At 42.3% G+C, this 16,388-nt stretch overlaps 1 protein-coding gene and 1 long non-coding RNA gene across 3 annotated transcripts in view; one reads left to right on the forward strand and one right to left on the reverse strand.

The window, feature by feature from the left end:
- Window positions 1-16,388, forward strand: part of LOC308590191 — a 113,327-nt gene that overhangs the window by 81,687 nt on the left and 15,252 nt on the right. The window lies entirely within an intron of this gene.
- KIAA0319L (KIAA0319 like) overlaps window positions 1-16,388 on the reverse strand; it is a 58,273-nt gene that overhangs the window by 18,143 nt on the left and 23,742 nt on the right. The window contains exons 4-11 of the mRNA XM_081199935.1: window positions 15,090-15,363; window positions 12,207-12,308; window positions 10,181-10,278; window positions 9,567-9,654; window positions 6,630-6,722; window positions 5,541-5,673; window positions 1,864-2,092; window positions 31-154 (exon numbers count right to left, since the gene is read on the reverse strand). Coding sequence (XP_081056061.1) covers window positions 31-154; window positions 1,864-2,092; window positions 5,541-5,673; window positions 6,630-6,722; window positions 9,567-9,654; window positions 10,181-10,278; window positions 12,207-12,308; window positions 15,090-15,363 — 1,141 coding nt within the window. The remainder of the gene's footprint in view (window positions 1-30; window positions 155-1,863; window positions 2,093-5,540; window positions 5,674-6,629; window positions 6,723-9,566; window positions 9,655-10,180; window positions 10,279-12,206; window positions 12,309-15,089; window positions 15,364-16,388) is intronic.

Raw genomic sequence — 16,388 nt, forward strand, 5'->3', positions numbered from 1 at the left:
TTTACACACAAAAACCCTTATTAAGCGTACCAGGTTGCACAATCACTGTGACCTCAGCAGTGGACTGGTGGCCAGCAGAATCTGTCACCGTCAGCAGGTAGGTGTAGTCACCTTCACGCATTGCAGAGAGCTGCAGAGTTGAAGTCCTCACTCCCTTGGGAACAACAAATACCAAGAATTTAAGTCCCCATCCAGAAAGAAAGAAAATAAAAGGAGGCTTAAGAAATGCACCACTCATTGCAAAGTTATATAAACCAATTTCAGGTGGAGTATTTTAAACAATCAAGTGGTTTATACATTTTGTGGAATAAATAAAATTATTTAGAGGATACATGGGGCATGTGCTTGTGGTCTCCTATCTAGCTACTGACCAGCCCCAGATGTGGTTGGTTTCCACAAGGTTGCTGCAATATGTGCCCTCCAATCATGCCTTGGATCCATCCAGTAATTTATCCACCTTGAGATGCTTGTGGTTTTTTTGGTTTTGAAAAAACAGAAGATGGGACAAGAAAGAGATGTGTAGGTCATGCAGAACCAGGAGAAAGTCAATATAGGGGCATAGATAGCCAGCATGGCTTCCCCCCTCCCCCGATGATGCTGAACTACAACTCCCTGGAGTCCTAGTCAGCATGGCCAGTGAGAGTTATAGCCCACCGACATCTGGAAGGCACCATGCTGGCTACTATGCCTGGAACAGGGAGCTTTTCCTCCCTTTTTTGTAATACTGGAGCCCAGGATCATCTAATGAAGGACTACTATCCACCATACAATTCTGTCTAAGAATTGAGCTCTTCACTGCCCCTTCCGTTATTAAGGTGCTAATATGCAAAACAGCGTTTTCTGCGGCAGCCTCTTGCCTCTGGAATGCCAGGCCAGGACACTGGCATTGCTTCTTCACTGCTTGGGTTTAGAAAAGCAGTTACAACTTTTAATCACACTATTTATTTATTTATTTATTTATTTAGTTAGTTGCAATTCTCCTCTACCTTCTTCTCCAGGGAGCTGCAGGTGGTGTACGTGGTTCCTTCCCCCCTCGTTTAATCCCCACAACAACCCTGTGAGGTAGGTTAGGCTGAGAGGCAGTGACGGGCCCAAGGTGACGCTGGCCAAATGGGGATTTGAACCCTTGGACTAACATGCAAACCACTACACCAAACTGGATCTTCATAGAATTGTAGAGCTGGAAGGGACCCCGAGGGACAACTAGTCAAACCCCCTGCAATGCAGGAATCAGAAATATTGTTTTACTGTAAGCGACTTTGAAGAGTGTGATATAAGCAACTTTATATAAATGCATTTATTTATTTTTACACAGCAGATAGGGAAATCGCTGCCACAAGTTGTGGCTGCCAGGTTGGAAAAGGGGGATTAGACAAACTGACCGAGAAAAATGCTAAGAACTACTAGTCATGATGTCTATGTAACACCTCCAGGATCAAAGGCAACATGCTCCTGAATATCAGGTACTGGGGGGGGGGCACAGGTGGGAGAGTGCTACTGCCCTCATGTCCTGTGTGTGGGCTTTTTGATACACATCAGGCTGACTGCTGTGGGCTGGAAGGATAATACTAGAAATCCAACAGAACTTAATAAATGACACATAGAAAGAGCATGTACCCAAAGCGCATACAGTAAATTAAGCTCAGCAACAAAATTAGCCAGAAGGGACACGCCCTCACAAAATTACTAGGTGTGCAATGTTTGAACACACACGTATCTTTTTAAATGTTGATTAGATAAGTAATTGTTGGGTCAGAGGTGTTTACAGTGATTGAACAAATTGATTTACATGAACTTAAACATAATAGGAAATGTTTATTGAAGTGTGTTGACTCCTCTCAAGACAGAGCCCCAAGATCTTACCTGCATCTCTACCACTTTCCCTTTGCTGCTGGGGCTGAGGGACCATTCATAGCTGACAATGCCGTGGTCATCTGTGCTCTGGTTCCCATAGAGGGTGATGGAGTTTTGGGGCAGAGTGATAACTTGGTTAGGGCCTGCATTCGCTACGGGTGGGTAATCCACTGCTTTGTTCACAGTCAGGCTGGCAGTGGTGGAGTTGCTGGCACCATCCGAGTCCACCACGGTGAGGCTGAAGAGGGAGGAAGGAAGAGAATTCAAAGATCAGGACAGAAAGGGAAAAGCTCAAAGGGAGCCACCGGCCCCAAATGAAAGGGAAGAAAATTAATGGTTTAAGCTGAATATGTATAAACTTGGGGGGGGGGGCAAAGACGGATGCCTGGAACAAGTAGGAGGGAAACATGCAAATATGAAAATGTGATGCTATTTTAAACAAATGTACAACATGCAACTAAAGCTATATTCAAACATGTCCGTATTTATAACAAGAAAATAAAGAAATCAAAATGCCAGATACACATTTACAGACTCAAAGTCTATTCACAAATAATAATGGTTTTATTGTAGATTTTTGTAATGTTTGTGTATTTTATTTTGCCATATACCTTAAAATATTATTTTATAAAGTGGTATAGAAATCACCTTTAATAAATAAACTCAAAGCTGTGTCAAACAGACCCAAAAAGTCTATTTTTAAAAATCTTGTTCTCTCACTCTTGCTGAGTTGAGAATTCATTCACCAATAGTAACCTATTTTTGACAGAGCACTGGTTTTACACATGTAAGAATAATGTACTTTTTTAAAAAAAAAATACTGTATTTTTAAAAAAATGATTACACATATCATTTTTTGGCTTTTCTGAAGAGCCTGTTTTCACACGGAGAAATTATTCAGGCAAAATCACACATGACATAATAAAATTTCTTTACACAGGATAACTAGTGGCTGAAATTATGAATTCATTCCATTGAAAAGTCGGTGAACTGAAAGTTATATGTGTGGTTTATATCAGAGGCAACCCATTCACATGTGCCAGGGATCAAGTGATGAGTGTAACCAGCTCTCTCTTAGGCAATGGCTGAACAAATAAGAGAACTCATTCAGACCAATAAACTGCATTTTGTCTGCCTAGTGTGCTTTAGGCAAGTTCACAAAAACAAAGAATGCCTGTATCTATGCCATTATTGCTGAAGTCTGACTGTTGGAAGTATTCTGCCTCTGAAACGTCATGTCAGTCTTCTGCCACTCACATTTAGTAGCTCCTATTTAATGAATCAATTGAATTCTTTTTTAAAAAACCATGTATGCTAATGGATATCATCACAACATCCTGTGGCAATGAGTTACACAGGCCAAGTTGTTTTCTTTGTACTTCCTTTTGTTTACCTCTAACATACTGCATGTGAAGTGGCCCTACAGTAAAGTATTAAGTGCTCCTTGGGAAAGCACTGTTAATTAGCCAACTGTGTGATGAACATTTCCACAGAGCCCCTCTGTCATTTATTTCCATTTACAGATGGGGGAAAGGGGAGGTTGGAGCCACATGGCAAGGAAAAGGCTTGGAACTGAAGTAGCAATGGTAACACTAAAGCCCCTCATTCATAAGCTCTTTTTATAAGGAAGGGCCATAGGTTAGTAGCAGAGCCCATGCTTTGTGTCTAGTGGGTCCCAATCAGGATGAGCATCAAGCTCTGCAGTTAAAAGGATCTCAGGTCAAAGTATGCAGTGCAGCGCTAGATGGACCAACAGTCTGACAACTTCATATGTGTATCTCTCCTGGCCTCATTACTGCTGATAAGGTCAATATGCATGAATAGCCTGTCATAATTTGCTGGGGGTGTGTGGACAGGAGGGAAACACATAATTTACAGTTCAAACAATTTCATATTATATGCTAGTGGGTTCTGTAATTGCTCTCATCAAATGTCACCCATACAGGACCTGCAAGCTGGAAAAACATAAAAAATATTTTTATTTTTTTAAAAAATGCATTTTTATTGAAGTTATGCACAAAAAACAGACATATATGAAAATACAGAGAAAAAATTACAAAGAAAAAAGAAAAAAAAGGAAAAACCACACGTCCGAAAAAAGAAAAAAACATAAAAAATAATAGAATGAGGCTACCCACAGTCCTGCTTGCAATTAAAACAATTTAAAAGCTGGTATGCACTGTTGAAGCCAGAATATCTGTTTAAAAGACTTTCAAAATGCATTAACAAAACTCTCTTCCTAAGGATTAAGAGAGAGAGAGACAGAGAGCTTAGCAACTGAGATAATCAAATGCATGTGCAGACTTCAAAAGTAAAAGCACAAAAATCTTTACAACCAGAATTTGGATCATTTGCTGTACAGTACACTCCCAACTTCTTCCCCTTCTAAAAACAGGCTTGTAATAGGGGCTGTGCAAGTCATTAATTATTTAAAATCATTGGTAAAGCAACGAGGAAACAGACCTTTAGAGGTGGAAAGAACCCAGTTCACACATAATGCTAAGCCACACTGACTTAGCAAGAACAAACAGGTGTGTGGATACCCAGAAGGAAACTCGCAGCTGTGTTTCCCTTCTCCAGGTCTTCCTGCTGCTGCACAACCCAGGGCTAAGCCATGGTTTGGATGAGCATTACATGCACACCTGAGCTCTTGCTTTGTCTTGCTCCCAACCAAAACACAAGCAGTAATCAAGGCTGACCACTTGTGATTTGTTTTGAGAAGACAAAACACAAGCTCAGATTCACACATAACACTAAGCCAAACCACAGCTTAGTTCTGGCTAGTGTGGCAGCAGGGGGATTGGCGAGGACCAACTCAACCACAATTTACTCTCTGGGTACCCAAAGAACTTGTGTGAATGAGGATGAAGCACTTTACTAGCTCCCCAATTCCCAGGGAGAGAACACAAAGCTGAGACACACAGTTTAACCATGGAGGATACTAAAAAACATTTTTTGCTAGGCTTAGCAAATACAATTTCATTTTTCAACCTACTGAATATTTCAACTATGAAGCAAATGGCAGACACACACAGAATCACCCTCATTCCATAACTATAAAGCTGAGGTCGGCTACACTAAACCAGAAGAAAATTGAATTATTACAGAACTCTTCTTGAGCTACCTTGAACCTTTTATAAAGGAAACTCATCTAAAGATATCCTTACCCAATATATTCATTTTCAGATGGGCCTTAGAATAATCAATTTATTCCTGAACCTTTTATCCCCGACTAAAAATCACAGTGACATATTCAATAGTTATATGCCAAATCCTATTTTTATAATGAGAGGGGGTGAAAAAAATGGTTTAGAGCTAGGGGCAAAATAAGCTCTGCTCTATGGCACATGCATTCCTTCCACTATCCCCCCCCCCCATTCACATTAGCTGTCTAGTCACACATAACAGTTTAAATTGGGAGATTACAATTTTATGAATATAGCAATAACCTCAACCTCCACGGTCAGGGAAACTATAAAATGTGACTAGGTAGCAAAAAGTTGTTGCTGGTTTGTTTTGTAAACTGTTAGCTGATACATTGTTTTCCTTGGTTCATGTGAACAAAGGGTTATCTAGCTGTTTAACATACCAAGGGCTGATTTCATTAATTGGTTTGTGTCATCTATCTTATGCTTTAGATCTAGAAAATCCAAACCAGAGGTACAATCCCAGGTTCTTTGTCTTACCTGAAAGTGTAATTTCCTGGCACCAGATTGGTCAGTTTCAGAATTGCAGTGTCTGCCGATACCTTCTCCTCCCGTAGAGGCCCCTTCAGTTCTTCCCAGTGGTAACTGACTATTTTGTCATCATCAGTACTGTCTGATTCAATGGAAACAGATAAAGCCACATTCCCAGTAAGTTCAGGAGGAATTTAAATCTATTTACAAAGTAGCTTAAGGCCATAATATCAATATAGCAACTTTCACAAGGGACAAGAGTTAATTTTATTTTTAAACTGTGAAGCTATGCTTAATGTGCCATGTGATAAAAGAAAGAGTATTTAAAATATGAATGATAGTCCCCAGAAATGGGATTGCTGAATGAAAATAGGAATGAACACACTGGTAGAATCCATGCACCATTAATGTAAAGGTCCCAGACTCTATCCCACATCACTTCAGCAAATAACATCCCAGGTAGAAGGGCTGGGAAAGATCCTTGGCTGAGATTCTGGGGAGCCACTATCAGTAATACAATAATAAGCCAAAGCAGGAATGGGAAACCTCATGCTGGGGGGGGGGGGGCAAACGTGGCCTTCCAAGCCTCACTGCCACCCCCTCACTAGAGCGGCTTTGCACTCTTCCTGGCCTGGAGAGAGGTGTGTGTAAAAAACTAGCCAACTGTACAAAGGAAAAACATACATCTATTGCTCTGCCCACCCCTGGCATGTGGCCCCCAGAAGGTTATCAGAAGGGAATGCAGATCTTGAGCTGAAAAAGATACCCCAGCCCTGAGCTAAAGGGACCAGAAGGCTGATTCTGTGTAGAGCAGCTTCATATGTTTAAACAAGTCCAGTGAGCAGATGTTTTCCTTGTACTGAGTTGGGGCTTCCCTAGTTTAACTAATACATTTGGCAGTGAAGACCAGTAGCTACAAATCTACATGTGCCCACAAATTGATCAACAGTCAGTGCATGATTTGAACTGATCCTAATGATACATCAGCCATATTCCTCTAGAATCCCGTTCCTTAATAGACAGTCTTGCTCAATCTCCTCCATGACTTTTATCTGAGGCTTGCAGGAATAGATTGCACTAGTTTTAGTAGGTACTTACGGCTGCCATCAATGACTGTTGAGGTAGTTGGTAGTGAGATCTCCAGGAACTGGGGTAACACAATGGCCACAGGGGGCTGATTCACTCGAGGCTCTGCAATGAAAAACAGAACTATTACAGCCACCATAGAAAGTTAACATCCTAGTCAACTGCAGCATTGTAGCTAAGAGATGGAGCTGTGAATCAGGAAGTCTAGGGCTCAAACCCTCAAACCTCACCTCTGCCATGAACTCACTAAATGGCCTTAAGGAAAGATGGTCTCTCCCAACCTCAGCAACTACCCCCCGTCTTTTCAATTTGCAACATGGGATAAGGACTATAAAACAATAAACAAGAAGAACTTTGAACACTTGCAAACAGCTACATAAATTGTACATATTAAATTGTACATATTAATGTATTATTGAACTTCCAGTTAAAACTTGCCTTAGAAATGGGACTCCCTAGGTGACTTTAGGCAAGAGAGCTCACTGAGCCTCAACCTTCCTGTTTGCAATATGGAAATAATACCACTAACCTATTTAACAGGATTATTGTAAGGATCACAGATATATAGCCGGTGAAGAGCTTTGAGTGCTTACAGGAAGTGGCACTTTCCACACGATCAATAGAAGTCACTGCCTTCCTTCTACTGCTACAGTACAGAGCTCTGAGGAATCTTGGAACATATTAAGCCCTGCTAGCAGCACCTAGTGGTATTTGGAGGAATAACTATGCCAAGAATTACTTAGTAATACATAGTTTGCCTTTCTTGCCACTGAGGAATCAAAACCAGCTCTCACACAACCAGAATGAGGGAGAAAAGGTTTCTTAGTCAGCAGAGACCTGAATCTTGGTACTTTCCATTCTAGAAGTCAATCACTGGCTATTAGAAGCCATTGGGCCTACTTCCTCCCTTTTCACGGACAAAGGAGATCCAAGAGGAGATCTATGGCTGGTGAAATACAGGCTCTTTTACATGGCCATTCTCATCAATTATCTTTGTTTATATGCCATTGTGACATTCTGAAGGAAACAGTGTTGGTAAAGGTATTCCTACCACTCCCTGGAAAGGGAGGGGAGCAGCAGCACCTGGCTGCTAATCCTTCCAATCCTATTTGATCTACTATTCTACTAGATCAAATATCTCCAACCATTTCAGACACAGGACCTGCTTTTAACTCAAACATGCATTGGAAAACCCATTTTTAATCTTTTATTTGCATGGTGGTAGTGCTCCTGTTGTGACCCACCTTGGATCAGGCCACAGCTCACTAATGGGTCCCGATCCACCAATTGAAGACCAGTGTGCTAGATCAATGGTTCTTAACAATCAAGGCCTCCTGCTATGTTTGCAGCATCTGGCTTGGGCTATGCTATCATAGCACTGTTCATCTGTTGGGAGGGGAAAGCACCCAGACTGAATTCAGTCAAACTCCCTCTAAGACAGTACACACAGCAGGGGAGGCTAACCTGCATTTCTCCTGACATCGTTCAACTCCAGCTCCTAGCAGTCCCAGCCAGCAAGGCCAATGGTCTGGAGTGATGGGGATTGTAGTCTAACAATAACTGGAAAGGAACAGGTTGCCCACCCAGCAGTGTTTGCAACACAAACCATTACTTGGGATAGAGGGGGAGAAATCTAGGTGCCCTCCCCTACCAATCCCAAAACTCCAGGTCAATATTATTGCTGTTATCGTGAATTTGGTTACCATAGAGAAAAGCCTGGCTTTTGCGTCAATTCAAGCAGCTCCTCTAACATATCAGGTAAGCACTGATAGCAGAGGCAGTGGTGAGCAGCGACTTCATTGTCTGGTGGAAATTGCAAACTGGCAGGCAGAGAGGCAACCCTGGCATTAATGGGAAAATGGCCAAGTGACAAACACCGACAGTACACACCCACACACCTGTTGTACCCAACGTTTCAACCACCCACTCCTGGCACCACCTCTAGCTATTTTAGGCACCAGGCGAAAGCATTTTTATTCACCCTGGCCCTTAGATATTAACTTTCTACTTATCTTTCAGTGGGGTGGGTGGGTGTAACTTGTGTATTTTAAGATGTTTTACCCTTTTGCATCGCTTTGAGTGCTTTGATTCATTTTTTGAAAAATAAACAAATAAACACAATAAGTAAATAAAATGAAAATAAACATTGAGACTAAGGAGAAGGAAGCTGACTGCCACTGCTGCCACTAGGACTGGTTGTAAATAAGAAGCAGACATGGTGGCCCTGGACTGAACCAGGCAGAGGTTGGTGGGACAGTGCCACACTTGCCCTAATGGACTAGCCTCCACCGAGTCAAACATTTGTGGACTCCTGTGCACAAACATCCTGCTCTCTCAGTTCCCTGGTTTTACAGTCTTAAGTGCACTGAAATAGAAGAAAAACCTGTATAGCCAGAGATAACAGTACAGTGGGGGGAGGGGATAGGACCAAATGGGTACATAAGGGCAAATGAACAATGCTTCTATCCTATGACCTTCCAAAAAATATTAACTATGTCCAGCCTTGGTAGTAGCAACCAAATTTGGAGCAAATTCTGTCTCACAATTTGGCCTCATTTTGGCTCACAATTTGTTTTGGGAAGTGTGGATTAGTTAGGTGTGCCTAATCACAAAGCTATGCCAAGCAGGAAAGAAAATGGCAGCCACTAAGAAGAGCACTCCTGATGCTGCCACCCACCATAAAACAAGGTAAAGAAGAAGGCAAAAGTAAGCGAATGGTTTTTCGCATTCTGTTTCACCCAACACCTCCCCTCCCACTGCAAATTAAGCCAAAATTTCTCCCTGGAGAACTTGCAGTCATTTTCATTAAAACACACACACACACACACACACACACACACACACACACACACACAGCAGCTGTCTTGCATCTCAAGCTTTTGTGGAGATTGCTTTTTTAAAAAGGAAATATATAACCTACAAGCTGATAAATGTACCTGTTAAGCATACCTGGTTTAACTGTCACATTCACCATTCCTTCTCCGTGAGCATTATCACCATCTACTATCACATTGAATTCGTACAGGCCAACTGTGAGCTAGCAAAGAAAATGAACACGGCATATTAGACATGGGCAAGGCTGTGTCTACCTGTTCCCACCCCTAAATTAGACCACCACAATGATGTTAGTACCTCACAAAAAGCAACTGACATATACTGAATTATGAGAGACATGAGCCATTGATGCCATCTGCTCAGAAGAGAATAAACCCCTTCTCTATTTGGACCCTAACATCCTGCATTACCTGGGCCTTGTGCTCAGGTGGAAGTGGGGATATTTTATTTTTCTCATCTACTGTGGACTCAGCAATGCGACAAAAGCAAGGAGAGGATATGAACTCAAAGCCTCTAACAGTTTCATTGCACCTGACACCCCAGAGAACCACTCAGAGTCAGACAATATGTAGTTAGATGGGCCAATGGTCTGACAGCATAAAGCAGCTTCAGTACATATATATGTTACACACTGTAACATTTGCTTCCCCTAACCTTGCAGCACAACAGTGCAAAAGCCTACAACTGAGATTTTAGATTTAAGAGTTGCCAAAAAGCAAGAGATTCACCTTGGATAATTTGAGAATCTGTGAGTGCTGTCCTTCCATCTCTCCACTATAGTCGGTGGGGTGTGTGATCAGCCTCCAGTCATAGGAGTAGCTAGTCCCTAAACAAACAAACAAACAAACAAACCAGAGGTTAGAAGAGCCCACTATCAAAAGAAACTGAATGAGAAGATCAAAGCAGCTCAGAAGCTTAAGCCTTATATTGAAGATTCAAACTAATGTCACTTCAGAATACTAAATTGTGTTATATTCACATGTGGTGGTCCAGCACATATTGGGAGTGAAACTGATGCAATAGAAAGGAATACTCATATAAGCTGAGATCTGAAAAACAAAAAATGAAATCTTTTCATACTGATTATGGCCAGAATATGTCATACTAAATCTTGGGAAAGAATGTCCATTCCCATCCCTGCAGAGTGGGAAAGTAAAATATAAGAATATCTTGCTATATGAAATCTAATTAACTGCACCAGAATTAAAGAAGGGAGACTATACACTTAAAACATCCCATCCAAAAAAACCTTGCAGTGTAAGCCATGTATCGAATACTGCAAAATAAAACGCACACTTCCACTGGCAGAGGAACGGAGGGGCGGACCGTCCCCGGCACCACTATTCTGGTAGGGTGCCATTGCGGCACCCCCCGACATGCGCTGCACCCCCTGCGCACGTCGAGGCTGCGTGCCACGCCCCCAGGATGAGCACCACGCCCCTGACTGCTCTCCACCCCCGGTAGCGGAGCATGCAGCTTCACCACTGCACACTTCCACCAACATAACATGATTATTTAGCGGGCTGGAAATTGTTGCTTATTCCAACTGACCATCTATATTTCTATTTGCAAGGAAATTTATTTATAAATAAAATGAAATTAACACCAAATATATATAACAGTATTTATAGAGCCCTTCCAGATGACCTGTTTATGTAACATTATTCCTGATTTACTTCTACAAAGATAACATGGTAGTTAGACAATGACTGTTGAGCATGTACTCTGATTTGTTTACAGGATAGTTATATGAAAATGACCATTCATCCTGTATTCATTCTGATTTGCTTTTGGGGAGTTTACACATCTTCCCATTAATAATTAATTCATCCCACACTTTTCAGTGTATTTTGCACTTAAAGGTAAAGGTAAAGGGACCCCTGACCATTAGGTCCAGTCGTGACTGACTCTGGGGTTGCGGTGCCCATCTCACTATATTGGCCGAGGGAGCTGGCATTCAGCTTCCGGGTCATGTGGCCAGCATGACTAAGCCACTTCTGGCGAACCAGAGCAGCTCACGGAAACGCCGTTTACCTTCCCGCCGGAGCGGTACCTATTTATCTACTTGCACTTTGACGTGCTTTCGAACTGCTAGGTTGGCAGGAGCAGGGACCGAGCAACGGGAGCTCACCCTGTCTCGGGGATTCGAAACGTCGACCTTCTGATTGGCAAGTCCTAGGCTCTGTGGTTTAACCCACAGCGCCACCCACATCCCATTTTGCACTTACTTAACTGCAAAACTTTTTTTAAAAGTGGATTTGTTATGTTAGAGCAACATAAAACATATTCCACCTTAATTGTGAAAACTTAATTTGGCATGTGCTTTAATCCCTCTCACAAAATGGTAACAGTTGGCACCCAAAATATATACAGTTGAGTCAGTTCTACGCCCATCTAAGCAACCATCTCTGCTCAGGAAAGAGCCTCCCCTGGGCTCTTGTAAATATTTGCACTCTCAGGGTATATCAAAAGCTGTTCAAAGCGGAATTCAATGTGTGGAGGCTGTGTACACACAACTGGCTCAGAACTGGCCAGTGTATCTTGGGAGTTAGCCCAGATGAACTTCCTCCTGCCATGCTCATGTGGACAGGCTTTACCTGTTGATTACCAAGCAGGTTTGACTGAGCGTTTCCAGCTTCATCGCCTATCTTGAGCTGGCATTAAAGGAGCACGCATCTCTTCCAGCAAAACTAACAAGGTGGCAAATTCAGGTTTGCTACCACGTACTATGTGCCATAGCCCCCTGGGATCTACCTTTAGGTGGTGGAGGCAAGACGTATGCATTCAGCTCCACTTCATTCTTTGGCAGTGTCACTTCAACACTGTCTCCAGCAGAAACTGCCAGTTTCTTAATAACTGTAAGAGAGAGAGAATTAAAAATTAAAAGACAAGACCATTTCACATTTTACATTTTCCATTCATATACCCAGATGCTTGTGGAAGTAGTATTGGCTCAGTTTGGATGTGATGGTAACTCATGGTTGAACTTTGCATGCAGGCCAGCCCTTCATTTCCTCCTTGCAACAGCCATTTTGTTGTACAAAAAGGACATTGTCACTTCAAAAAGAAGGGGAAAGCATGAGAGAGTAGAACACGTTGAGAAGTATGTATTCATTTTAAAAAGCACCGAGATGCAGCAAGGCATGACTGTAAGGAGGAGATCAAAAGCATCCACTTTCCATTCTGAACTAACCAGAGATTCTCATCATGTCCAGTGCTTTTTTCTTAAAAAAAAAAAAAAAAAAGGTTAGGGGCACTCTCATTTTCCTACTCATATTGAAATACTGCCCCTCAATGAAGCCAAACTTAGATTCACAAAATGTTTAGGGGTATGCATCCCCCTGTGTCCCCCCCGAAAATTATGCCTAAACTGGTTTGTTTAAAGTATGGCTTGATCCTGACATGTTTGAACAAACTAGAGTCCTCCACCCCAACCCATTTGGATACAATGAGAAACTCTGGTTTGTTTTAAACCAGAAGTGAAAGCTTCCAATCTTCCCTCACCCACACTAAGTTTAAGGGTTGCTGCTGCTGCTTGTCGTGCATGCCATGCTAACCAACAGTTTTAAACCTGTTACATCCAAAAGGGGCCATTGTGTGAATGAGTCATATGCTTCTCAATTAACTACAGCAGTTTTCAATATTCCTGGAGCCTGGAATACGGAAATGCATGTTTTTGATGAGAAGCAAGCTGTGCGTAATAACCCCGGGCACAGAAATTGCTTGCAGAAATCATCCCACGTCTCAAAATTAAAGTGCACCACAAGCCCTTAGTTGCAAAGCTTTAGAAATAACAAGCTACAAATTATTAAACTATAACATCCCATCCTTTAAACTTAGATGTCATTTGAGATTTTAAACTGAAAGTGAATACAAACCAACAGAATCATACAGAAATTAAACTCTTTGCTATCTTTCTGGAAAATTCAACATGCACTTTGTGCTCTGTACTGAAGGGAGATGTCAGCCAGGTGCAGTAGAGATGAGAAGAGCTGAATCAGATATGTTTCAGGAGACAATCTAGCTGCTCTTTCTCAAACTGAGAGGGACAAGAGCCTCTATTTATTCAACTGTAAGCTTAGCCTTTTGCAAACATAGCAAGAATTTGCACTATTCTGAGCTGGAAACTGAGAAGCATTTTAAGGTCCAAGTAAGTATGCAGATCCCATAAAATTTAACTCTCTGGTACTTGTTGTACCTTTGCATATGGGGTGGTATCACTGAAATTGATCTTTCTGCTTTGTTTCAATTTTAAAAGCACTCCAGTTCTTCTCAAACAGACCAGCCCTTCATTGCCCCCTTGCAACAAACATACAACAAAAATGAAATGGCACTTTAGCTTCAGAATAAGGGGGGCGGGGAGTATATGGAACAGTAGAACACCTTCAGAAGTATCTATTTAAAAAACAGAGAGGGGAGAAAAACATATGACCATAGACCATATATAGAGTTGGAACACTAGTCCCTCAAACTCAGTATTACCCAAACTAGTGCTAGGGATTCTGTGGCCCTTCAGACATTGGACTGCAGCTCCCATCAGTCCTGCCAGCATGACCAATAACAGGTGTGCAATGACATCTGAAGGGCCACCAGTTCCCCACCACTGGTCTACACTGCATGGCAGTGGCTCTCTAGCGTTTAGACAAGAGCTTTTCCCCAGTCCTACCTGGAGATATAAGGGATGGAACCTGGAGCCTTCTGTATACAAAGCATGAGCCCTTCCCTCAAAATACACTTGGAGAAGAGGTATAGCATGGAGGCCAAGACTGAGAGTTGCAAAATAGCCTCACCTCAACCACAAACCCACTAGGTGACTTTAAGCAAGCCAAACAGTCACACACACTCCACCTGAGGAGAAGAGGACTGGCCTCCTTTACAGGACTGTTACAAAGGTTCATGAGATAAAAGAGTGTGAAGTTCTTTGAATACTTGAAATGTGTTATATAAACGCTAATTATTATAATGATGAGCACAGTTGAGTGGTACCAGCAGCCACCATTTTCTTTTCTTTTCTTTTTTTAAAAATGAGCTTTATTTTGTTTGCTGCTGATTGACAGAAACTGGGTGCAAAAGAGGAGAACCAGGCACAGCACAGGCGTGCGGAAGGGAGAAATCTGAAATTGATGCTTCTGGGGGCTTAGCCATCAGCTGTTGGTATGAAAGTCCCAGCCAGGCTGCCAGAGAAGGAGAATGACAAAGTTGGAATGGGAACGTAGAAAACAGAGATGTAAAATGTAAAAATTAAAAGCAGATCTCAAACTGAAGGTTGACGTTAGAGGAGGGTCCCAGAAAAGGCAGCTGTACATAGTTTTTTGTAATTATTTCTCACCCGAGGCCAAACACTGTAAAACGTTTATTTCACTTAATCAAGCGATGCACAACACAAAAGAGTAGCTGTGGAAAAGTGCAAAACCAGAATGATACGTTCCTAGATCTTGTACAATATCACCAAAAGGCTTTTTCCCCTCTTCCGAACTAAGATAGCAAGATGTGATGCTTTAAACAAGCACTAGAAGAAAACTTCTGTCAAAACATTTGGCAAATGAACAGTCAGATTAAGAGCTGAGATTGTGGAACTATGCCAGTAGCATTTAAAGGCAGGCTTACAACATCTCCTCAGCCAACAGTTGCTCTTACCTGGTGTTGGGGCAGCAGTGCTGGGTTGCACAGCAGGGACTGTTGGGACTACAGGATTACTATCATTGGTGGGGGCGCCAGTTGGAACAGAAGTAACCAGCTGCGTTTCCCCCATACCCTTCCCATGAAGACTGCTAGAAGTTGGAATGGCATCCTCCAACGAGAAAGGCTGGGTAGAAGTGTTGTTGGATGGCTCGACTTTCTCAGCATTTGCAACAGGACTGGGGAATGCAGCTGCCAGAGAGGGTTCTGAAGTGGAAGCTCCAGAAGGGGCCTAGTGAAAGCAAGAAAGGAACGTAAGAAAGCATTTACTGACCACAACATCCAAAATGGCATTTATAACCTAACTCTTACCATCACCAGTCATGAACATTTCCCCAACTCTGTCAGAAATTTCACCCCATTCAAGGCCCCATTCAGAGGAAGAGTAGGGAAAATGATGTAGTAGTAGTAGTAGTAGTAGTAGTAGTAGTAGTAATATTCATTATTAATGTATGTGTCATATCACTTGAGAAAAACATGTTTGGCTAGAAACAGCTAGGGGTGCGCACACGTGCACAAATTGCACATTTCTGGACAAGAAAGAGGGGGGGAATCAAGTTTCTGGAGACTGCATGCTGACTGGAGAAAGTGCATACTGCCTGGAAAATGTGCAAAATGCAATTGAGATATACACACTCCCAGGGGCCTGTTGAAGGTTAGGTATCCTGACTAGAGAACGTATAAAATTCTGTCAATATATGCACATTTCCCAAGGCCTATTGCAGATTATGTATCTCGACTGGGAAATGTGCGTAATTCCTTCTTCATGGAATGATTATATACACTTGAATATGCACAGTGGCTTGTTATGCACATTAACAACTCAGTTTACATTCCTCTAAATCAGGGGTAGGCAACCTAAGGCCCGTGGGCTGGATGTAGCCCAATCGCCTTCTCAATCCGGCCCGTGGAAGGTCTGGGAATCAGCATGTTTTTACATGAGTAGAAAGTGTCCTTTTATTTAAAATGCATCTTCTGTGTTACTTGTGGGGCATGGGAACTCGCTCACTCCCCCCCCAAAAAAAAATATAGTCAGGCCCACCACATGGTCTGAGGGACGGTGGACCAGCCCATGGCTGAAAAAGGTTGCTGACCCCTGCTCTAAATTGTAAAATTCCTTCCCTGCAGAGGTGCATGTCACACCTTCACTATACAGATTTCAGCTAACACTTTATCCTGGCCTTTGTGTGCCTTAGAGGTGTGTTTTAAATTGTTGTAACCTGCCTTGGGACTTGCTAGTGAAGGGTGCAAATAACA

The sequence above is a fragment of the Podarcis bocagei genome (assembly GCF_964188305.1).
Source record: "Podarcis bocagei genome assembly, chromosome: 7".
NCBI lineage: Eukaryota > Metazoa > Chordata > Lepidosauria > Squamata > Lacertidae > Podarcis > Podarcis bocagei.